Source organism: Capsella rubella, unplaced genomic scaffold, assembly GCF_000375325.1.
Source record: "Capsella rubella cultivar Monte Gargano unplaced genomic scaffold, Caprub1_0 scaffold_5, whole genome shotgun sequence".
In the NCBI taxonomy this organism is placed as follows: Eukaryota; Viridiplantae; Streptophyta; class Magnoliopsida; order Brassicales; family Brassicaceae; genus Capsella; species Capsella rubella.
The window spans coordinates 10,107,475-10,128,272 of NW_006238919.1; the positions used below are offsets into that span (position 1 = coordinate 10,107,475).

The following is a 20,798-nucleotide window of genomic DNA, read 5'->3' on the forward strand; positions in this document are numbered from 1 at the left end:
TGATTGCCATATTGTTCGTGATCAGATAAAAGCAGGGAAACTGAAGACATTACATGTTTCTTCAGGAAATCAACATGCAGACATACTCACCAAGCCTTTACACCCAGGTCCATTTTTCAACATCCTTCAACAAATGTCATTATCAAGTCTATATCTTCCAACAGCAGATGTTCTGAAGATAAAGACTTGAGGGGAGGATATTAGATTACTTGGTTTGTGTTTAACCGGTTATTGACTCTGGTTTAAATGTCTGGTTTAATGTTGTAAAGTTTAATTAGCATATATAAGCTAATTAGACTGAGATTAGTCGTTAAGCTTTTGTAACAAACTTTTATACTTTTGATAATAAAGCTTCGCTTCTCTCTTCTTCTCCGATCTCCTTTTCCTCCGATGTATCGGTTTTAATACGATGTACAAGGAGACAAGTTCATAGATGGTTCGAATTTATATGAAAAATCACACATTATGATCACTTGGTAGTTTAGTCAGATCTTTGTTGTTTCTTTCTAATTCAAAATTCTTTTCGACCAAAGGATATGGACCATATGGTCTTTCTAGTCGAAGACCGTAAGGATAAAAGTGTATTCCAATTCCAATCTTCATCACTAATACCCGAGTCCGAGACGTGTGTTTTATTTTTGAAACTTTCGTCGCTCTTGAGTGTCCCAGTTGAATAGTTTATACAACAGTCAAAAATTTGCGGACGGCATGTTAATATCTTTACATAGGAGTCAATATTGACAATCTAATATGTAAAGAGTAAAGATTATGTTATGAGTGCGATCATGGCCGTTTTACTTCTTTCAAAACCTCCTGATCGTTTTAGAAGAAACTACGGACCGAGCAAAAGAATCATGGATATAATAAACATGCAACATTACAACACATGACCAATCATGAGAGAGAGAAAGAGAGGTCACAATGAACGTGTAAACTGTAAAGAGTGCCAAAATGCCATGTTTCGGCTTCGAACCTAGGACCTTAAGGCATTGCGTTTGTAAGGACTTTGAAAAGGAATCAACGGTTAAGTCACGAGTCACAAATCAAACAGAGAAAAAGAAGAAGCTAGTGGGCTTTTTACAACGGCACGCTAATAGCGTAGCGGCTTATTTTAGGCTCCTATGAAAATATTAAAATTCTTGTGTTAAAACTTTTACGCTATTTCCTTCTTCTTCTTTCTTTTTGGTGGTGATACGTTTTTAGATCAATGTACACGTAATCCCATTTTCACACTTCATATTAAAACGTTTCATACTCTTCCATCTAACGTTTTATACTCCATCTATATTATATATTCTTCTTTATCCTCAAATTTGTTTCTGTAAATTATTTATAGAACACCCGATACATCCAAAATCATTATACATATAGAAGTTCGTTTTGAAAGTAATATATAAAGAAATATGTTTGTAACGAACAACAATAATTTCACAATGATCGAGACACAACAATCTTTGTGTTTTTGAGTATTAACATAAATTTTTTACCCAATTGAGAAAGAACATAGGAAAAAAACAACAGTCTAAGACGACAACGAATGCATTGGGTTTTCCAAATTACAATCACACATTCACATAATGTCTTGATTATCATGAGGACCTTGCAACAAAACACGTTTATATAATTTCTTCACATGAATTGTGTAGCTAGTATAGGTATGATGATCATTTGTTGTATTGGTGTAGGGATTAGTAAGGCTGGTGAGCGATGAGCGGTCGTCAATTAAGACCACTAATCATCCTGTCATTATGTCCACTCAGCCGTAATTTTACTACATATATATATATATGTAAATTATTAAATTAATTACAATTCATCATCATCATCATCATCTCTGATCGTCGTATAAAACCAGAGGCGTCATTTTACAAGTTGATTCCTTTGTTATAATAATTTTTTAAACAACTTTGCATTCAATCAATTCAAATTAAACCTTTCTTTCTTCTCTCATATCATCATTTTATTATCTGAATACGCCTCTCAATTCAATTCCTTTTTCTTTCTTTTTTTCAACTCGAAGCGGGTTTTAGAGAAATCACAAAGAAGATTTCAATTCCCGCAGCTCAAATTCGGATCTCCGGAGTTGATTTTGCTCCTTTGTCGGGAGGAAAATGGCTCAGTCGGCGGCGGCGGGGAGAAGCGGAAGGGTTATCGGCGATTATGCGGTGGGTCGACAAATCGGGTCGGGTTCGTTTTCGGTTGTTTGGGAAGGGAGGCACCTTGTCCATGGCACCGTCGTTGCTATCAAGGAGATCGCCATGGCTCGGCTTAATAAGAAGTTGCAAGAGAGTCTCATGTCCGAGATTATCATCTTAAGGAAGATTAATCATCCTAACATCATCCGCTTTATCGACATGATCGAGGTATATCTTTCTCTTCTTTCTTCGCTGGGTTTTATGAGTTTAGTCAGTTCTCTTTGGTTGTCTAGTAAATTAGAATCAGAGCAGTCAGGATATGGAATGATGTAGCTGTTATAAGCTGCTGCCATTGCTCGGTGAAACATGTAACTCTTTCTTCATTTTTGGTGAAATTCTTAAATGTGTTAACTTTATTAGAGGAGGAGTAGTAGAGCATTGCCCTTCTTGAATTTTAGATGTTTAGCACTTTCGAAATCCGTAGACGATGTAGTCTGATGATCTAATGTATTGGAAATGGTAAATTCTTAAACTGCAGATGGCTTTAATCGTGTGAGGTTGGTTTTCTGTTTCTATTAGGCTCCTGGGAAAATAAATCTGGTTTTGGAGTATTGTAAAGGGGGTGATCTGTCTATGTACATTCACAAACATGGAACTGTTCCTGAAGCTACTGCTAAGCATTTTATGCAGCAGTTAGGTAAAGTCCGCCAAATATTCTGATTCATTTGCCGTTTTGTTTGGAGTGGTAGAATCACGTTCTCACTCTTTCAATGAATTTTCTGTCTAATAGCGGCTGGCTTACAAGTTCTTCGTGATAATAATATCATTCACCGCGATTTAAAGCCTCAGGTATGTCTAGTAACTCAAACCCTGATATGATCTTCTCTTGTCATGACAATACGTTCGAGCCCTTTCTAAAAGACTAATCTCTCAAAGGGTTGAAATGGACACCGTGCAAGGGTAATCTGTTAGGTTCCACTATAACTTGTTTACTTCTTTCTCTTATAAATTCTTGCCCTAGCAGAGAGAGATTTTTTTTTCTAAACTTCAAATTCGATTGCTAAGCTTCTTTCATTCTTGAAACAGAATCTTCTTCTATCCACAGTTGATAATGATGCAGCTCTGAAGATTGCTGATTTTGGATTTGCAAGGTATTGTCGACAGCATCTTTGTTACAGAAACAGTTAGTCTAATGTTATGGTCAGAGTTGGTCTTATATGGTTTCTTTCTGCTTTTCTTGTATCTATATATCTAGTTTTAGGTGTTTGCACTTCTTTTTCCTGGGGTAGCATTCTTATTACACCTCTTTGAGTTTGTAAATTTTCACTTAAGCATCACCCTTTCTTAGCTCAGATCATTGCAGCCTAGGGGTTTGGCAGAAACTTTATGTGGTTCACCACTGTATATGGCCCCAGAGATTATGCAGCTTCAAAAATATGATGCAAAGGTGCGACTTTTGTTTCTATATACCACATAGGCCATTCTTATATCATTTCCTGCTTAAAATCTTCCTTGATACACAGGCAGATCTCTGGAGTGTTGGTGCTATATTATTTCAACTTGTGACAGGCAGAACCCCGTTTACAGGAAACAGTCAAATTCAGGTTTTGTATATCAAGTTTCATGATGATCAAAGTATGTAAATGTTTCTGTTTAGGTGAATGCAATATTGGCTAACATGCTCTCCATCTAATGTCCACAGTTGCTCCAGAACATTATCAGATCAACTGACTTACATTTTCCAGCAGACTGTAGAGATTTGAGTACTGACTGTAAAGATCTATGCCAGAAGCTCCTGCGTCGTAATCCAGGTAAGCATTTTGTTAATAAAGTTCCAGATTCTATTAGCATATGTGGGTCAATCTAATTTTGAAAAATTAACAAGAGAATGGACAAGTCGGGATATTTTCGTTTTTGTCATGGTCACAGTTTTTCTTTTGTTAAAAAGTATGGCCAAAATTTGAAATTGTCCTGTTCAAATTGGGTATTGAGTTTACATGGAGGTTTAACATTTTAGCTTTCTTCATCTCCTAACTCTATGTGTTTGTTACCCTTAAAAAGTGTTTGAGGGTCCTTACTTGTTAGTGTTTAACATTTCTTTTTTTGGAAATATTCTCTCGGACAGTTGAACGTTTGACGTTTGAAGAGTTTTTTCATCATCCTTTTCTTTCCGACAAACAATCATATGATTTCACAAGGTAGATGCGGTGCTAAACTACTTTCTGTTATCATTTGTGGTTCAAAATGTTTTATTGAAGATGATTAATGTTGCAGGAGTAGATTAGATTCACAAACGATGAACGATTTTCATTCATCTGGAAGCAGTCCCTCAAGAAATATGGAAGAAATTTCTCAAGAAGACTGTTTGCCGTTCTTTTTAGATGATGATTCTAGTGGACCTGAGGGAAGTCCTTCATCTTTTAAACATACTTCTCCAATAAAGTCATCTTACGGATTTAGTATTGAGAGAAGGGAGGCAGCATCTAGTCCTTTGAAAAACATGGAACTTACTTCCAGATATAGTAGAGTCAGTCATAGAGCAGAAACCAATAATTTCAAGTTTGAAGGCCATAGATTATCAGATAGAAGCCAATTCAAACCGTCAAGCTTGCCTGATTCCAGATCACTTAGTACTCAAGGAAGAGGTAATCAAGTTTCTATAAATTTCTTAGCCCATAAAAATTGAATTGTCTTTGGAAAAGATGCCTTGCACAGTTTCTAATATACGTCGGGTCTGCAGTAGGGGATTCTCCAGACTCAATGGATCAAGATTATGTTCTGATATCTGGACCACCGGTTGATATACCATCATCTTCGTCTGGTTCTCCGAAGCTTTTCAATTACCCATTCAAATCACATTCTCCTCCTGTAGAGTCCATTAAGAGAAATGTAACTACTTTAACGGCTCCTATGCCAATAGCTGGTGCCATTGGCAACAACATTAGTCGATTTGGAAGCTTGGAGGGTCAGAACTATATCCCGGGTACTTCCCATGGCTCTCTAGATCTTGTAGATGCTTTTGAACAGCCATCAACTAACAGTTTGACAAGAATCCGGTCTTTGCAAAAGTGTGCAGCAGCAATAGCAGAATTGGTTCATGATAGGGTAAGCAACTTCAAATATAGTTATGTAAAGTTCGGCATAAAGTTTTGCTAACTTGAGTTTTTCTGAGCGTTTTCTCTTCATGTTTCGTTCATAGGGTGATAATGGTAAGCATTTAGAAGCTTTCTCGATCCAACTGGTGATTCTTGCAATATGGAATCAAGCACTGCACATCTGTCATACTCAGGCAGTCTCGGGGACAGAAGGAAACCTGCGCCAAGACATTAACAGAGTAAGAAGAAATATCAGTCACGAAGGATCAGAGAAAATATTGTCTCAGATTCAGAAAGAATTTGTCCAGGAGGTTGAGCGTGCTGAAGAACTTGCCAAATTTGTTGAATCTGGTACGTATTTTCGTGGAGTAACCAAACTGCTGAGACAATTCTAGTTTCTTTATTCATCAGAATCATTAAATACAGAGAACATAATTGTAGATAATACAAAGATGCCGGATGCTATGGAGATAATATTTCAAGCAGCTCTTGTTCTTGGCATAAGTGGAGGAGTAAGTTTCTATTTCAATCCTAAACGAATCTGGTAATTCCTGTAGGAGTGCCCAATCCGGGTTTTTTTTTCTTTGGTGAAATGTAGGATACCGTTTGGTTTATTTGATACAATTTTGGTTAAGACTTCAGAATTTGACAATTACAGGTAGATGAAGTGATGGGAGACGCAGAGAATGCAGGAAACCTTTACTCAAAAGCGGTGCGTTTGCTAGTCTTCCTAGTAGCAGAGGCGCAGACGCTGATTCTCAATCCGCCTTTAACACTCACAAACTCAGTAAGGTATCGGCTCAGAACATATATTGACTCGCTCATAAGCAGATTAAAACATCTTCAATCACATAGAACTTCATATCCCCAGAAGCGATGAGGAGGAGCAGATAAATCCGAAATGATTCTCTTGTCTCGTCTGTTTATTTAGTGTCTGTAATTGTAATCATTTAATTGTACAGCCAAAAAGAAAAGTTATTCTTAATTCTTTTGGGGTTAATCTGGAGGGACTTGTAACATTCTCTTTGTTGTGACTTGTGACTGCTCTCATCAATTGTTTCTATAGATTTGATTTTAATATATTTGACATGAATTTGATTAAATTCCCATGTAAGCTGTTCAAATATATATTGTCAAATGGATGATTGTAATTTCTCAGATATGCTTGTTTTAGCAAAACATTGTACAATGTTTCTCATTCAAAAACTCTATTGTCTGTCTAAACATCAAAGTTGTTACTCAGCCAAGTAAGGCTCGTTAGAACAAAGCAGCCAAAACTTTCTGCAGGTACATATATCAAGAACCCATAAAGAGATACAAAAAAGTATAAAGCTTGCTTAATGACAGAGCTCTTGAACAAGGCAAAATTGTTATCTAGAGTCAGAGATGCTAATGGATGACAGGATGAGGAACAAATTGTAAACCTAAACACCTAAAACTGCAACTACTACTATGTACGGTAAGATAATAAAAAACTACTACCAACCATAGGAAAAATGATATTCTGTTTCTTCTACTCCAAACTCTATAAAGGTACACTAAGGTATATTAATTGGGGACGGATAAGAGCTTCTTCAGTTGCTCAAATGTCATGAAGGCAATGCCAACACCAGGAACCACTTTGTAGTATTCTGGTAAGATTCCTCTGTATAGCCCTCTTATGCCTTCAGCCTTAAATATGTGTTTGAATGTTCCAAAGAGTCCTGTGGTATACACTCGCGCTCGCCCACCAGCTCCTTCCAACTGCATTCTTCTTCTCACCAGGTCCAATGGGAATGTCACTACACAAGTTATCGATTTAATAACAAAACTTTCATGTAACGTATATACCAAAAGAGCCATAACTCATCTAATTTTTTTTTAGCTTAATTAGCTATGATAACTAGAGTGAAGGGAGAGATCAGATAAGAAACCTGTCGAGGAAACAATTCCGGAGAGGCTGCCACTACCAAGACTAACCGGGACATCTGAATCATTAGGCCTGAAAAAGTTTGAAGACGAACGTATTATGATAGGATAAATTTAGACTCTGTATTGGACAGACAAACTCACTAGGCGATATTGATATTCAAATCCCAAAGTAAAGAAGCATTTACCTATGAGAGCGCCAAAATGTTCGAAAAGACTCATACGCTGCGAAGCCGATTGCAAGGTTTGGACCGACACCCTGCAATTCAAAAGATGAACAATGAAGCTTAAAGATAATGCTAGTTGGGTGGTGACCTAATTTGAGCATTTTGATCCTGAGAATATATGCATCATCGAGAAATCATATCTATATTCTTAATAGAACAGCTTACACAACAATTAAAATTCTTAGACCACATACGTCTCTTTATTAGGTGCTTTAATCACCTAATCAACCGTTTAGACAGCCTAATTGGACAGTTGGACCACCTAGGACACTCCCATCTACCCTAGCAGCCTAGGGAAAACTGCAGTGGAGGCATTGGCTAAACGGCTACCTATACTGACTAATTCAACCCTACCAAGGAGTTAACAATCAACACAGTTCATACAGAAGAATAAGGGTAAGCAAATAAAGCGTACCAGCAATGTTGCACCAAGTCCTTTATATAAACCCCAAATTCCCTCTTCTCTGCAAATGGTACGGAAGGCATGCCCAATACCCTGATAATAGATTGTATGTCTCTGGAAAGGATAAAATATAATGCTTTTAGTTAAAGGGAAGACAAAAAACACTGCTTATGTCAAGGGGAGACTAAAAAGGTAAACAGAACCACCTTCATTTTAAGGTTAAAATTAAAGTTGATAACACAATTACCTGTGCAGAGAGCCGTGTCCTTACGAGATCGAGAGGGTAGGTAGCTGAAGCAGCTGTAAGTCCAGCCAAACCACCACTTACAAAGTGCACAGAAGTGTCCACAGCTGCATTTCCTTTATAATTCTGCAAGACTGGATTTGAGTTGAAGAACTGCAAACAGAAAAAGCAAGGCAAGTCTGAGCGACAGATCAGCATGAACTGCAACAGACCACACTCTAAAAGAGACTTGAATGCACTCACTTTCTTGTATTCTCCATATGTATAGAAGTTTACTGCACTATAGGGAAGCCGATGAGCTACAGTAACCAGGTTTCCTTTCCAAAATGCTCTAAAACCTTCCTCCTTGACTATACGGGAAGCTTCATGCCAAATCTTTGGACTGCTCAAAATTGCAGCTTCCGACTGCATGCCTTGTATCTGTGATAAAGCATACAAAAGTTTGTCAATAAAACAATAAAATCATGCGATTCCTCACACCTGAAGCGTTATTCATGTTTGTGGATATAATAAAGTCTTCAACTCAAACTTCTTCAAATAGCCCTTAAGGGGTATGTTAAAGTTTCTAGCTTTCTTTTATAGAAGGATCCTTACACTTTCTCTAATCCCAAACGAGTCAAAATAAATTCTCTCAAAGGTTAATTCAAAACCCCAATAGCCTTCTTAAACCATTAGCTCCAAGCCTCCGGCACAACCATACCAAGCATCAAATTCAGATGCCTCACAATTCTTACAAGAACTTGTAAGAAATAAATACCTGAAACAAGATGGTGAGGCGAGCAAGAGGAGCGGTGCATGTCTTACTAAATGCGCCGGCAATTCCTCCGGCGAGAAGATGCTCGACGATCCCCAAATGGCCTTGCTGCTGATTCAACGACCGTTTATTACTTTGGTGATATTGCTGGCAGCTTTGTGTCTGCGTCTGCGGTTGTTGCTGTAACAGCTTCCTGTTTCCGGCGTCGACAACGCTGTTATGCACGGCGGTAGCGGTGGCGGTATTAAGAGCCCTCTGTCCTCCTTCCACCACTACACCGACTCGAGCTTCCATATTTCAAATATGTTTCTATTACTACTTAGTTGATGATTCGGCAGAAGTGGAAGTTGAATTCGCATCTATTAAAGCTTAGATGGGGTTTTTCAAAATTTGCGATTTGAGATTGGAGAAGTAGTAAACCCTAGAGAAACCCCAAAAACCTGGTCTGTGAAGGAAAAAGGGTATTATTGGTAGAATAATATGACGCAAAGACATATTTATAGCAATAACATCTGTTCAGACAAACATTAAAATTTGCATCTTTTTTTTTGGGCTTAACATCAAACTTTTCATTAAACATAGATCAGTTACACATAATCGAAACCACAAGAAGAATTAAAATCCAATTTGGCACTATCTTATACAATATGGGATCATAATTCCTAAGTGTAATATAAATATATTCATGGAAAACGTTACTCTACCAAAGTTAATCTGATTTATATGGTTTTATATTATATGATATGACCAAATTAAAACCAAAATTTTTTGGTTTGGTTCCGGTTTAGATATAAAAAAACAACTGCGTAAATGCTACTCATATATTGGATTTTTATTTTCTTGGTTTGGTTCCGGTTTAGGGCTTTAGTGTTCACGGCATGTGTATACAAACAAGCCCTAATTAAGAGGCAGAGAGAGCAAAACAAGTCGGATATTCAACTTTTCTATAGACAGACAGCTTCAATGTCTCTCGAAGAAGATGTCGACGAGTTGTCCAGTAACTACGGCGACGTGACTCTGAACGAGTTGCAATCCACGGCGGATCCGAAAGCCGGGAAATGGAGAGAGGCTGTTGAAGGGAAGGAGTGGACCGATGTGAGCGATTTGGTGGAAGAGTTAGCGGGATCTGAGGTTCTCATCAGAGGCCGAGTTCACACCTATCGCCAAGTGTTTATGATCTTGAGGCAAAGTGGATCAACTGTTCAGTGCGTGGCCAAGCAATCAGAAGAGACCAACGTTAGCGTCAACATGCTTAAATACCTCAAGCAGCTGCCTTGCGAATCCTTTGTCGATGTCATCGGTCTCGTCGTCCTCCCCAAAGACCCTATAAAGGGAGCTACGCAGCAGGTTTCTTCTTCTTCTTCTTCTGATCCTCTCAATTCGTTTGATTTATAGTAATATAACTCGCGTGTGTGTGTTATTGCAGGTTGAAATTCACATGAGGAAAGTGTACTGCGTCAACAAAGCCTTGACAAAATTACCACTTAGTGTGGAGGATGCTGCTCGAAGTGAAGAAGAGATTGAAAAATCTTTTCAGGTATATGCATGGTTTACTGTTTTAAAGATTAGTTTTTGAGCTGGTACAATTTTTACTTTGCCTTCTTCTTATACTTCTATGATGGTGGTCCATCTGTTTCATATTTCATGTTGTTGCAGCCTAAAAAGCCAGGTGGAAAGGCAAAGCCATTTTCTCGTGTCAATCAGGATACACGTTTGAATCATAGGGTGCTTGACATCAGAACACCGGCTAATCAAGCCATCTTCCGCATTCAGTGCGGTGTCGAAAATGTAGGTCTTGATCTTTTTTAAAGCATGGTGGAGCATTAGATCTCTATCATTTGTGTTACTGTTTTCATATCTTTTAGCCTGGTTTGGTAAGAAACTTTTGTGTATATGCCTCATGACTAGGATAGGATAGTCACTATAGAAATGTTTTTTACCAGTATAAGCTACTACCATGTTTTGATCTTTCCATCATATGGTTTACTTTGTTCTATGTTGCTTTACTGAATTAGCTATCACTATTTTGTAGTTTTTCAGAGAAAAATTACTATCCAAAGATTTTGTAAATATCCACACACCGAAACTCATGGCCGGTAGTAGTGAAGGAGGTTCTGCTGTATTTAGGTTGGAATACAAAGGACAGTCTGCTTGTCTAGCTCAGTCTCCTCAGCTGCACAAGCAAATGGCAATTTGTGGTGACTTGCGACGCGTCTTTGAGATAGGTCCTGTTTTCAGAGCAGAGGACTCGTTCACTCATAGACATCTGTGTGAATTTGTGGGTCTTGATGTGGAGATGGAGATTCAAAAACACTATTCTGAGGTAAGACTGCGCTGTGAATAATATATATTCATCTCAAGTATCTTCTATTCTCCCAGTGGTGCTAATAATATTTCTTGGTTTGTGCAGATAATGGACCTTGTGGACGAGTTATTTGTGTTTATATTCACTAGTTTGAACGAGAAGTGCAAGAAGGAACTGGAAGCTGTTGGAAAGCAATACCCATTTGAACCGTTGAAGGTAAACCAACCATGTGCAGTATGAGCAGCAAGCAATATCTATAAGAAAGACGGTAACTGAGTTTTTGTAACTTTTTGGATTCTGAGAATTGGTGCTAATTAATATGCAGTTTCTTGAAAAGACATTGAGGTTAACGTTTGAAGAAGGGATTCAAATGCTTAAGGTATTTGTTTTTCTTTTGTATTTTATCTGACTTTTTCGACTGGACTATTTATCGATAATAATTGTAATCTTGATATGTTGACAGGAAGCTGGTGTGGAGGTTGATCCTCTTGGTGATCTAAACACTGAATCTGAGAGAAAACTTGGCCAACTTGTATTGGAAAAGTAATCCATCACTTTTTTAATCTACTGCTGTTTGATATCATTCGTTTTCAAATTGTTAGTTCTGTTTCTCATAGTTACAAAGTTGTTCTAACACTATGGTGTTGTTGGATTTCGACAGGTACAACACTGAGTTCTATATTCTGCATCGGTATCCTGCGGCAGTTAGGCCTTTCTACACTATGCCTTGTGCTGATAATCCTCTTTACAGCAACTCCTTTGATGTCTTCATTAGAGGTGCATCTTTGAGCTATTCTTTTCTTACCTTAAATGTGTGTTCTCCTCCCCAATTATGTTCGATACTAACTTTACGTGTTGTTGTGGCCTAGGTGAGGAGATCATATCAGGAGCACAACGTGTCCATATCCCAGAAGTCTTGGAGAAACGTGCAGGGGAATGCGGGATTGATGTCAAGACAATATCTACATACATCGATTCATTCAGGTAATTTACAAAAGTAAACCAGCTCGGTTCCGTTACTTGGTAATTTATCTGAGCTGTTCTCTAAGCAGACAAATCATGTTGACAGGTATGGTGCGCCTCCACACGGTGGATTCGGAGTGGGGCTCGAGCGAGTGGTCATGCTTTTCTGTGCGCTGAACAACATCAGAAAAACATCGCTCTTCCCACGCGACCCTCAAAGGCTTACACCCTAATGTATTTTCAACACAGAGCTGTTCAGTGACAGGGCTTACGGTCTTACACCCTAATGTCTTTTCAACTCAAAAGCTGTTCAGTGAAGGATATATAAAGAGAGTTTCGATGTTTTGGAGTTTTTTATAATTAAAATAGTCGGATTATAAAACACATGTTTCAGTTAAAATATTTCAATTCGAACGGTTTGATACATACGGATCTATTACAAGCCAAACTAAAAGTTAAACTGACTAGGAAATCACTTTTGAAAAGTACCCAAAAAAAATTAAAAAAAATGGTGTTGTTATATGAGGACCTAAACAATAGCGAAGTTACGTTAACTTGGACCGTCCAAGTTGGACGTGTCATTATTCAATCTTAACGTCATCACCGCAGCCAGACTCGGCTGCACACTCTTGTATGTGTATCTCATGGCCACGATCACATGTTAAAGAATGATTCAAAACGATAACATATGTGTGAGTCTTTTAAACTTTTTAGCTTTTTAGTGGGGTGAAGAATTTAAGTTTAAGTCTTAGTGGGTGATTTTTCGTTTTGATTTTTTACTCTATAAATTCGTGTATTTAGTTTTAATCATTAGAAGATAAAGTGTTATTCAGAAAAAAGTATTCTTTGTTTTTCCTCTGTTCGTTTATTGTTGTTGTCTTGGCACACTTTACAACATTGTGGTATCAGCGCAAAGGTGTCGATCCCTTTGTGTTTCTTAAGAAGAAAACATAGTGAACCATGTCAGCCAATGGACCAGCAAGCTTAAGTTGTTAATGTGTTAAGTTCTAGAAGGTTTTGGAGTTTACACATTCATTATGTACGAGTGGAAGAAGGAACACTTAAGTTTAAATCAAGAATGAGATACCTATTAAATATCTTAAAATAAAAGTTTGGATACTAAAAATTCAACTTAGTACATATTTAGTTAGGGTATGTTTTTCACGATGATATTGTTCGGATAAAAATTCAACATAGCACTACCCAAAAGCTTTTATCAACTAATCTAAATTTTTATTGAATTAATAAATTACTTTATCAACTAATCATGCAGAAGAAGAATCATTTATTTTTGTTGTCAAAGCATCAAGATGACCAAAAGATCGTCTAAGTATGGGGAAAAGGTAGGAAAAAGAATACGTTAACCAATAGGACTAATCATTTTATGAAAGGCTGTGAAATGGCTTGAGTTGCAGAGAAAAGGTTCCAAATTATAAAATTGATCTCGTTATGTTTTATGATTATGAGTTGAGTTGAAAGGGACATTACTTTATTTTTAATTTGGACCAACTGCAAATGAAATTTCCTTTTTATTTATTTTTTCTTTTCATGATTATGCCTTTTGAGCAGTGAAAGAGAGAAACTTGCTTGTTAATCAATTAGAAAATACGTTTACTAAATATTTTCTGGCCTTTAAAGCTCTGGCTATAAGACGAAAATCAATTTCTTTTTTTTTTAGGTTATTAAAAATCGATTGGTTTTTCGTAGTTTGATGCATTAACAAATGTTGTTTCACGGAACCCACAAATGTTTGATCATCTCAGCCAATCAACGGCTGCGATCAATTTAAAGTGTACAGTGTACAACTATTCCCCACTTAATCTTCTTTAAGTTTGTATAAGAGAAGCAGAAAGCTTCCAAAAAGCTGAGAGCCAACAAAAATGGCAGAACTTGTTCCATATTATACTCCAGGGATCGTACTACTTGTACTTCTCTTCTCCATCGCACGTGCCGATTTACCAGGCACCTGGCAGCTCATTGTACAAGACGCCGGTATAGCTTCTATGCACACGGCCGTGACCCGGTTCAACACCGTCATCCTTCTTGATCGAACAAACATCGGACCGTCGAGGAAAGCTCTTGACCGTCACCGGTGCCGGAGAGACCCAAACGACGCAGCTCTGAAGCACGATTGCTACGCTCACTCGGTTCTCTTCGACCTCGCTACTAACCAGATCAGACCACTGATGATACAAACTGACACGTGGTGCTCGTCCGGACAGTTTTTATCCGACGGTTCGTTGCTTCAAACGGGTGGGGATAAAGACGGGTTTAGAAAGATCCGTAGATTCGAACCGTGTGACCCGAACGAAACGTGCGATTGGGTGGAGCTTCAAGATACCGAATTAATAACCGGACGCTGGTACGCTACTAACCAGATATTACCGGATGGTTCGGTTATTATCGTCGGTGGAAGAGGAACCAATACTGTTGAGTATTACCCTCCACGCGAAAACGGCGCCGTTCCTTTCCAGTTCCTTGCTGACGTGGAAGACAAACAAATGGATAATCTCTATCCGTACGTTCATCTCCTCCCTGACGACGGCGGTAACCTCTTCGTCTTCGCCAACAGTCGTGCCGTTAAATACGATCACCGGATTAACGCCGTCGTGAAGGAGTATCCACCTTTGGATGGTGGTCCGAGGAATTATCCGTCGGGTGGATCATCGGCGATGCTAGCGATCCAAGGAGATTTCGCCACGGCGGAGATTTTAATCTGCGGCGGAGCTCAACCCGGGGCCTTCACAGCGCGTGCCACGGACGCTCCGGCGCACGGAACCTGCGGAAGAATTGTCGCTACAGCGGCGGATCCTGTTTGGGTGACGGAGGAGATGCCGTTCGGGAGAATCATGGGAGATATGGTGAATTTACCGACGGGGGAGATTCTGATCATAAACGGAGCTCAGGCCGGAAGCCAAGGATTTGAAATGGGATCCGATCCGTGTTTATACCCGCTTCTATACCGACCCGATCAACCAATTGGTTTACGGTTCATGACGTTGAACCCAGGTACTGTACCGAGAATGTATCATTCGACGGCGAATTTGTTACCGGACGGTAGAGTCCTTGTAGCCGGAAGTAATCCTCACTATTTCTACAAATTCAACGCCGAGTTCCCAACGGAGCTTCGGATCGAAGCGTTTTCACCGGAGTATCTTTCGCCGGATCGAGCTAATCTCAGACCTGAGATCCAAGAAATCCCGCAGATCGTACGGTACGGAGAGGTCTTCGACGTGTTCGTGACAGTGGCGTTGCCGGTAGTGGAGATCATACAGATCAATTGGGGAAACGCGCCTTTTGCGACTCATTCGTATTCTCAAGGTCAACGGCTCGTCAAGTTGACCGTTGCTCCGTCTGTGCCTGATGGAGTCAGTCGTTATAGGATTCAGTGTACGGCTCCACCAAACGGCGCCGTTGCTCCGCCTGGGTATTATATGGCCTTCGCTGTTAACCAGGGTGTTCCGAGCATGGCTCGCTGGATACGTATAGTTTCTTAATTGGTTGAACCGTGGGGATATTTAAATTTCTAATAATGTTATTTTCCTTAATTTTTAAGTACATGATGTTCCAATATATTTTCATGGGAAACTACTTTATCGTAGCCGAAGATCAAGGACACCTTGCTACTTGAGAGAGCGTTAGCTTGTACCTCTTTCTTGCTGGTTACGGTTTATGTATATAAAAAATAATTTGAAAAAATTTATTTATCGGAAAATTAACAATAATGTTTTAATATTTATATATTTTAAGTATATTTCTGATAAATTTCAGTGTATTAGGTTTTTCATATTTTGGTTTTCAAGTAATAAAACTAGTCGGATTACGGGTTAAAATATTTCAACTGGAACGGTTTGGTACATAGTGAGCTAAAGCCAGTACACTAAGTAAAGCTGACTACGAAATCACTTTCCAGAAGTACAACAACTACGCAAAGTAGATAAAATGGTTATCATATGACGACCTAACCAATAGCCAAGTTACGTAAACTTGGACATGTTTTTAGTCCCTGTGGCTGTCTCAACGTCATCATCACTACCGTCAGCAACAACAGCCACAATAGGCTGCACACTCTTGTAAGTGTATTTCATGGCCACCATCACAAAGAAGCACATATTTGCACCGGTCAAAGCGGCTAGCATCCAGTAAAAGCGGTCCAAGCGGCTGCTATTAAGGTCTTTCCCGAACCAGCCCTTCCCGGATATTTCCTCGGATAAATGATCACTAACCGTTATCAAAAGGTTGTTGACAAAGCTAGCCGCTCCAAGCACGCTGAGGTAAAACGCTATCCCTAAGCTTCTCATCGAATCCGGGACTTGGTCGTAGAAGTATTCTTGAAGACCCACAAGTGTAAAAGCGTCCGCAATTCCTAAGACTAAGAACTGAGGAGCTAACCATATAGCACTCAAGGTCATGCTCGTACTCATGTGATGTTGCTTAGCATAGTCCAATCTTTTTTTTTCAACTAGAGCAGCAGTGATCATGGCGATTAAAGAGAACACCATGCCGGTCCCAATTCTTTGTAAGATGCTAATGCCTCTTTCGTTTCCTGTGGTGCGTCTCAAAAGAGGCACGATGACTCTCTCGTAGATTGTTACGGTGATGATTATGGAGAGAGCTACGAGAGAGAACAATGAAGCTGGAGGAACTATGAAGGTTGTCCCGATGATTTTTCGGTCCATTACTATGGCTTGTTTGATGAAGAGTGTTCCGCTTTGAGTGGCGCATACTCCAAAGGCTAACGTAAAGAACCAGATTGGAATCATGTTGATGAGTAGCTTCACTTCTTCCACTTTTGTAACCGTTGCGAGTCTCCATGGACTCTGCTTCTGGGCTGTATTGTTCTCGTTTCGATCCTCGATAACCGCTGCTTTGTCTAGAAATCTGCAAACAGAATCGGAATCAATTCCATGTTTGAATGCTAAAAGACCCTTGGGTATTGGGTTATACTTGGATAGTTGGATATATTAAATGTTCAATATGGACAAACCAATTGAAAATTGATTAATAAACCAAAAATAATCCTTATATATATATGTTTTATATGGATTCAATTTTTCTATATCCAAAAACAAAACTGCAAAGGTAATAGTTAAGTATTTTTTGTTGTTGTTGTTGTAGCATATTTGAATAAAACTATATTTAAATCTCTGACAGAAATTGTAACAAATCGAATCCGAACCAAAACCTAACGTAAGCCAAGACTAAACATGGGAGTTGTAATGCACTTACTTAAGATTCTTTGTGTTGGAAAGCAGCCGGCCTTTAGTATATTCTTCTTTAGTTAACTCATGAAGAAGAGAAGAATCACTGGGACAAGGAAGATGTCTTTTGGCAATGGCGGCAGCAAAGACTTGCAACATTGGGGTCAATGGGCTACCAGAAGGTGCTCTATATCGATAAAATGGTTTACCGATAAGGAAGATAAAAAAAGAAGTAGCCATAACTATTGTCAGTACGATACCAGCCACACCCCAACCAATCCGGTCTTCGATATAGACGATTACAGTCACCGCGGTTAATATACCAGCGCATAGACCAGCATTCCACCAGTTAAAGTAAGACATTTTCATCTTTCGTTCTTCGGAGTGACCATCTTCGAATTGGTCAGCTCCAAAACTTTCAAGGGATGGCTTATGGCCTCCAGTGCCTATGGAGATCAAGTAGATTGCAATGAAAAAGGCTATCTCGTGGGCTTTCCTTGGCTCAACACACATATCTTCGTGACAAGCTTTCAAACCCGGTATAAACCAAGATAATGTTAACAAAATCAAGCCCTGTAAAAATTGTAAATTCAAAAAATTTAGACAATATACAAGGGATACAAGACCATCAAGTTTTGATAGTGTGCAAAAAGTACTACCGAACAAAACCGACAACAAAATAACAAAAATATCTTATAAGATATAAATATACATATATTAATAAGTTACATATATATATATATATATAATAATTATTGAACAACTTTCTTAATACTTTTGCGTATAATTGAATCGTTTTTTTTAGTGTATACATACGTGCTACTACACAAGGTTCACAACAAATTAACTATATACTATAAGATTTTTTTTGTTTTTGCCAAAATTTATATATAAGGTTTATAAAGGGTCGACAATATATAGTTTTGCGAGTAATATGTATCCGTTCCGAATTATTACCATAAGGTAAACGGTGGTTGCAAGTAGGACAGTGGCATAACGACCGAGATACGCATCGGCGACGAAGCCTCCGAGAAGAGGCATCAAAGTAGTGACACCAGACCAGTAGTTTGCATTTTTTACAGCCATCTTGAGATCTTGGTGAAGAATGGTCGTCAAGTAGACCACTAAGTTCGTGGAGATCCCAAAGTAGCTTAGCCTCTCGCTGAATTCAATACCTGAACACATATACCAAACCATAAGATTATTATGTAAAAATAGTTCACAAACACAGTTACATATTTACAGGTAATTAAACAAGCATCTCTTTGAAACGTTTGATATATATACCAATGATGAAGAGTGCAGCTCTCCAAGCTCCGGTTCTAGACCGAAGCGGAATCTTTCCTCTATTATCAGTAGAAGAATCAAGAACCCATTTTTGTTGATCATCGTATGAATCTTGAAGCTCTGTATCAACCTTGTTGTGCTCCATAATGTTTTTGGGTTAATGATTGGGAGAGAGAAAGAGAGAGAGAGGATTTTTGCTGAGTGATGTGTTTGTGGAGAAGCTTGGTCTTCTTATATAATGGATAACATTCACTATTTTTGACTCTTCCTTTCTATAGTGCTTCCCAAGATCCTTTAAAAGGACACGTTATGCTGACAAAGAGAAGACACATAATTAAGAACTCTTCAACTTCTATTTCGATTTTTATATATGTAAAAAATATATAAATATGTACATAAAAAGCTAAAATTTAGTATCAGACGACTTTCTATTTTATGCCTATTCCAACGTTTATACAAAAATACAAGGGACGAAAATGATAGTGAAGTTTTGATCTAAGATGCGTACAAATTCTCGGTGTGATGTGGTGCTCATCTTTTTCCAATCGGTCGTTTTATGATAATAACTTTTGTGGCTTTGTGGACCTAAAAAAGTCACATAAATAAAGTTGAAAAAATTCCCTGAACTCTTATGATTAAAAAGAGAGGTAGACCAATTCACTAAAATCAAAGAGAGATGGAGACAGAATAAAACCTCATATTTGATGAATTACAAAGATTCCATGCATGAATTTCCCATGAATGAAGATGATTTACTAAAGTTGAGATGTGATGACCAAAATAGTTTCATTTTTGTTCAACAACTTTGAGCTATATATATGAAGTTAAAAATGATGATACAGTCCAACCGAAAGTGAATAAAGTTACACTCCTAACTTTTAAAAAATAAAATTAGCATGCATATTTCGTTGAACAAATATTTACAGGAATCTAATTAGATATGTCCCAAGGAACCTTTATGTCATGTGGATTTGATGCCTACAGAGTAAAGATTCCCTCGTTGGGTCTTTTTGGAGATATATATCTCCCTCTTGGCTACCACCAAAACCCAAGACAAAATCAGCTCCTTACCCAAATGACAAATACCTCTTATTCAACTTACTCCAAAATACCAAAAGATTTTGTCCAAAGTTTTCAAAATTCTGGCTAAACCCTCCTTGTAGCCCTCTAGGATCTGATCCTCAATTCCAACAAACTCTTAGAGGTTTATTTTTCCTCTATGTTACATCATTAGAAGAGAATATATATATATTCAACCAATTACAATTGATGATATTATCATTCACGACAGCGAGTCTAAGTCTTTACAACATTTAAAACACACAATGTGTTTGACTGATAGTTTAAAATTTAAACGCACCACGTACAATAATTCACGATAGAACAAAAACTTGTGTCTACATCATTAGGACGAACATAGTAATCATTAGACCACACGAAAAACAAGTGTACATGCATCAGGACAAAATCTCCAGTAAACTTGGCTTCTAATATGTATAATCAGTATTTTTTTTTTTTTATAATCAAATAATAGAACTAGTGTAGAAGTATTAATAAACTTAATTTTAATTCAATGAAACAACTTTATAGGTAATAATTTTTCTTTTTCAGTTGCCATGATGGCTTGATGGATTGATCTATATTCGTTAGAAGCACAACTCCTTGATTAGGTAATATACATGAAAAATAGGTAAGATTACCGATTGATGTAGCACCATTTCTGAACTCCCGTACGTATATTCATCATATCATACCTAAAATTCAGCAATGACAAAAACATTATTGTGCCGCCACAATTGAAAATCGTTTACTAATCACATAGTACATATGATATCATCAATTTAATCGTGCTTTTAACCACTACCACCGTATCGATATTGTACACTAGCATCAGTATATATTAATATATAGTCTAATAGTCACTCACGAGAAATAGGATAAAAAGGAAGAAACACACTTAAGCATAATCATACAAGTCTCCATCATACCAAAAAAAAAATCATACAAGTTTCCAACTGTAACAGTAATGGTAATTAATCACACAATTCACAATATTATGATAATAAGTTAAGGGATCAATACTGTAACCACTACACAAATTAATGCCTTAAGCGATCATTATCCTCTAGTTCTAGAGTGATCAATACTTCAAATTTTTTATTTTACAAGGAAAAATTTATCAATGTTTTTTTCTAAGGAAGAAATTATCATGGAAGTGGTCATCATCAGACCAATCAAGTTTTATTAAATGAATTTTAAGTGGTAGCTTATTGGTG

General features: G+C 37.9%; 5 protein-coding genes across 10 annotated transcripts; 3 read left to right on the forward strand and 2 right to left on the reverse strand.

Moving 5' to 3' along the window:
* The first annotated feature begins 1,835 nt into the window (after nt 1-1,835).
* On the forward strand, nt 1,836-6,339 carry LOC17887266 (serine/threonine-protein kinase ATG1b). 6 transcript variants are annotated; one of them, XM_023782110.1, is made up of 13 exons: nt 1,836-2,363; nt 2,715-2,832; nt 2,926-2,984; nt 3,222-3,286; nt 3,489-3,582; nt 3,659-3,739; nt 3,838-3,946; nt 4,261-4,333; nt 4,410-4,780; nt 4,876-5,240; nt 5,335-5,581; nt 5,672-5,774; nt 5,889-5,978. In XM_023782110.1, the coding sequence occupies exons 1-13, from the start codon at nt 2,112-2,114 to the stop codon at nt 5,890-5,892; spliced, it is 1,941 nt and encodes a 646-aa protein (XP_023637878.1). In that variant the 5' UTR covers nt 1,836-2,111; the 3' UTR covers nt 5,893-5,978. The 6 variants fall into 6 exon arrangements, with proteins under 6 accessions (XP_023637878.1, XP_006292449.1, XP_023637877.1 ...); XM_006292387.2 differs by having other exon boundaries at nt 1,840-2,363; nt 4,879-5,240; nt 5,672-5,742; nt 5,889-6,339; XM_023782109.1 differs by having other exon boundaries at nt 1,841-2,363; nt 5,672-5,742; nt 5,889-6,339.
* Nucleotides 6,340-6,487: 148 nt separating this feature from the next.
* LOC17887145 (mitochondrial substrate carrier family protein B) lies at nt 6,488-9,243 on the reverse strand. The gene is made up of 7 exons (XM_006291300.2): nt 8,770-9,243; nt 8,256-8,432; nt 8,016-8,165; nt 7,781-7,882; nt 7,327-7,397; nt 7,144-7,211; nt 6,488-7,011 (listed from the first exon to the last, which is right to left on the reverse strand). Exons 1-7 carry the CDS (start codon nt 9,058-9,060, stop codon nt 6,779-6,781), a joined length of 1,092 nt encoding a protein of 363 aa, XP_006291362.1. The 5' UTR covers nt 9,061-9,243; the 3' UTR covers nt 6,488-6,778.
* A 435-nt stretch (nt 9,244-9,678) lies between these two features.
* On the forward strand, nt 9,679-12,462 carry LOC17886751 (aspartate--tRNA ligase 2, cytoplasmic). The gene is made up of 10 exons (XM_006290879.2): nt 9,679-10,113; nt 10,193-10,303; nt 10,423-10,554; nt 10,799-11,089; nt 11,177-11,287; nt 11,397-11,450; nt 11,535-11,614; nt 11,733-11,848; nt 11,941-12,055; nt 12,141-12,462. The coding sequence occupies exons 1-10, from the start codon at nt 9,730-9,732 to the stop codon at nt 12,265-12,267; spliced, it is 1,521 nt and encodes a 506-aa protein (XP_006290941.1). The 5' UTR covers nt 9,679-9,729; the 3' UTR covers nt 12,268-12,462.
* A 1,282-nt stretch (nt 12,463-13,744) lies between these two features.
* On the forward strand, nt 13,745-15,759 carry LOC17886867 (aldehyde oxidase GLOX). The gene has a single exon (XM_006290807.2). It carries the CDS (start codon nt 13,915-13,917, stop codon nt 15,529-15,531), a length of 1,617 nt encoding a protein of 538 aa, XP_006290869.1. The 5' UTR covers nt 13,745-13,914; the 3' UTR covers nt 15,532-15,759.
* Nucleotides 15,760-15,865: 106 nt separating this feature from the next.
* Nucleotides 15,866-18,711, reverse strand: LOC17885537 (protein NRT1/ PTR FAMILY 5.7). The gene is made up of 4 exons (XM_006290710.2): nt 18,523-18,711; nt 18,193-18,410; nt 17,264-17,808; nt 15,866-16,915 (listed from the first exon to the last, which is right to left on the reverse strand). The coding sequence occupies exons 1-4, from the start codon at nt 18,665-18,667 to the stop codon at nt 16,012-16,014; spliced, it is 1,812 nt and encodes a 603-aa protein (XP_006290772.1). The 5' UTR covers nt 18,668-18,711; the 3' UTR covers nt 15,866-16,011.
* Between the last annotated feature and the right edge of the window lie 2,087 nt (nt 18,712-20,798).

Coding starts and splice junctions, on each gene's coding strand:
- LOC17887266 (XM_023782109.1), top strand. CDS start 2,112: ATGGCTCAGTCGGCGGCGGCGGGGAGAAGCGGAAGGGTTATCGGCGAT. Junction 4,781..4,875: donor ACTTAGTACTCAAGGAAGAG/GTAATCAAGTTT, acceptor TCGGGTCTGCAG/TAGGGGATTCTCCAGACTCA. Junction 5,743..5,888: donor TTCTTGGCATAAGTGGAGGA/GTAAGTTTCTAT, acceptor TGACAATTACAG/GTAGATGAAGTGATGGGAGA.
- LOC17887145 (XM_006291300.2), bottom strand. CDS start 9,060: ATGGAAGCTCGAGTCGGTGTAGTGGTGGAAGGAGGACAGAGGGCTCTT. Junction 7,212..7,326: donor ACATTTTGGCGCTCTCATAG/GTAAATGCTTCT, acceptor AAACTTTTTCAG/GCCTAATGATTCAGATGTCC. Junction 7,012..7,143: donor CGGAATTGTTTCCTCGACAG/GTTTCTTATCTG, acceptor TAACTTGTGTAG/TGACATTCCCATTGGACCTG.
- LOC17886751 (XM_006290879.2), top strand. CDS start 9,730: ATGTCTCTCGAAGAAGATGTCGACGAGTTGTCCAGTAACTACGGCGAC. Junction 11,090..11,176: donor TTCAAAAACACTATTCTGAG/GTAAGACTGCGC, acceptor TGGTTTGTGCAG/ATAATGGACCTTGTGGACGA. Junction 11,849..11,940: donor CTTTGATGTCTTCATTAGAG/GTGCATCTTTGA, acceptor GTTGTGGCCTAG/GTGAGGAGATCATATCAGGA.
- LOC17886867 (XM_006290807.2), top strand. CDS start 13,915: ATGGCAGAACTTGTTCCATATTATACTCCAGGGATCGTACTACTTGTA.
- LOC17885537 (XM_006290710.2), bottom strand. CDS start 18,667: ATGGAGCACAACAAGGTTGATACAGAGCTTCAAGATTCATACGATGAT. Junction 17,809..18,192: donor CAACCACCGTTTACCTTATG/GTAATAATTCGG, acceptor CAATTTTTACAG/GGCTTGATTTTGTTAACATT. Junction 16,916..17,263: donor TCCAACACAAAGAATCTTAA/GTAAGTGCATTA, acceptor TTCTGTTTGCAG/ATTTCTAGACAAAGCAGCGG.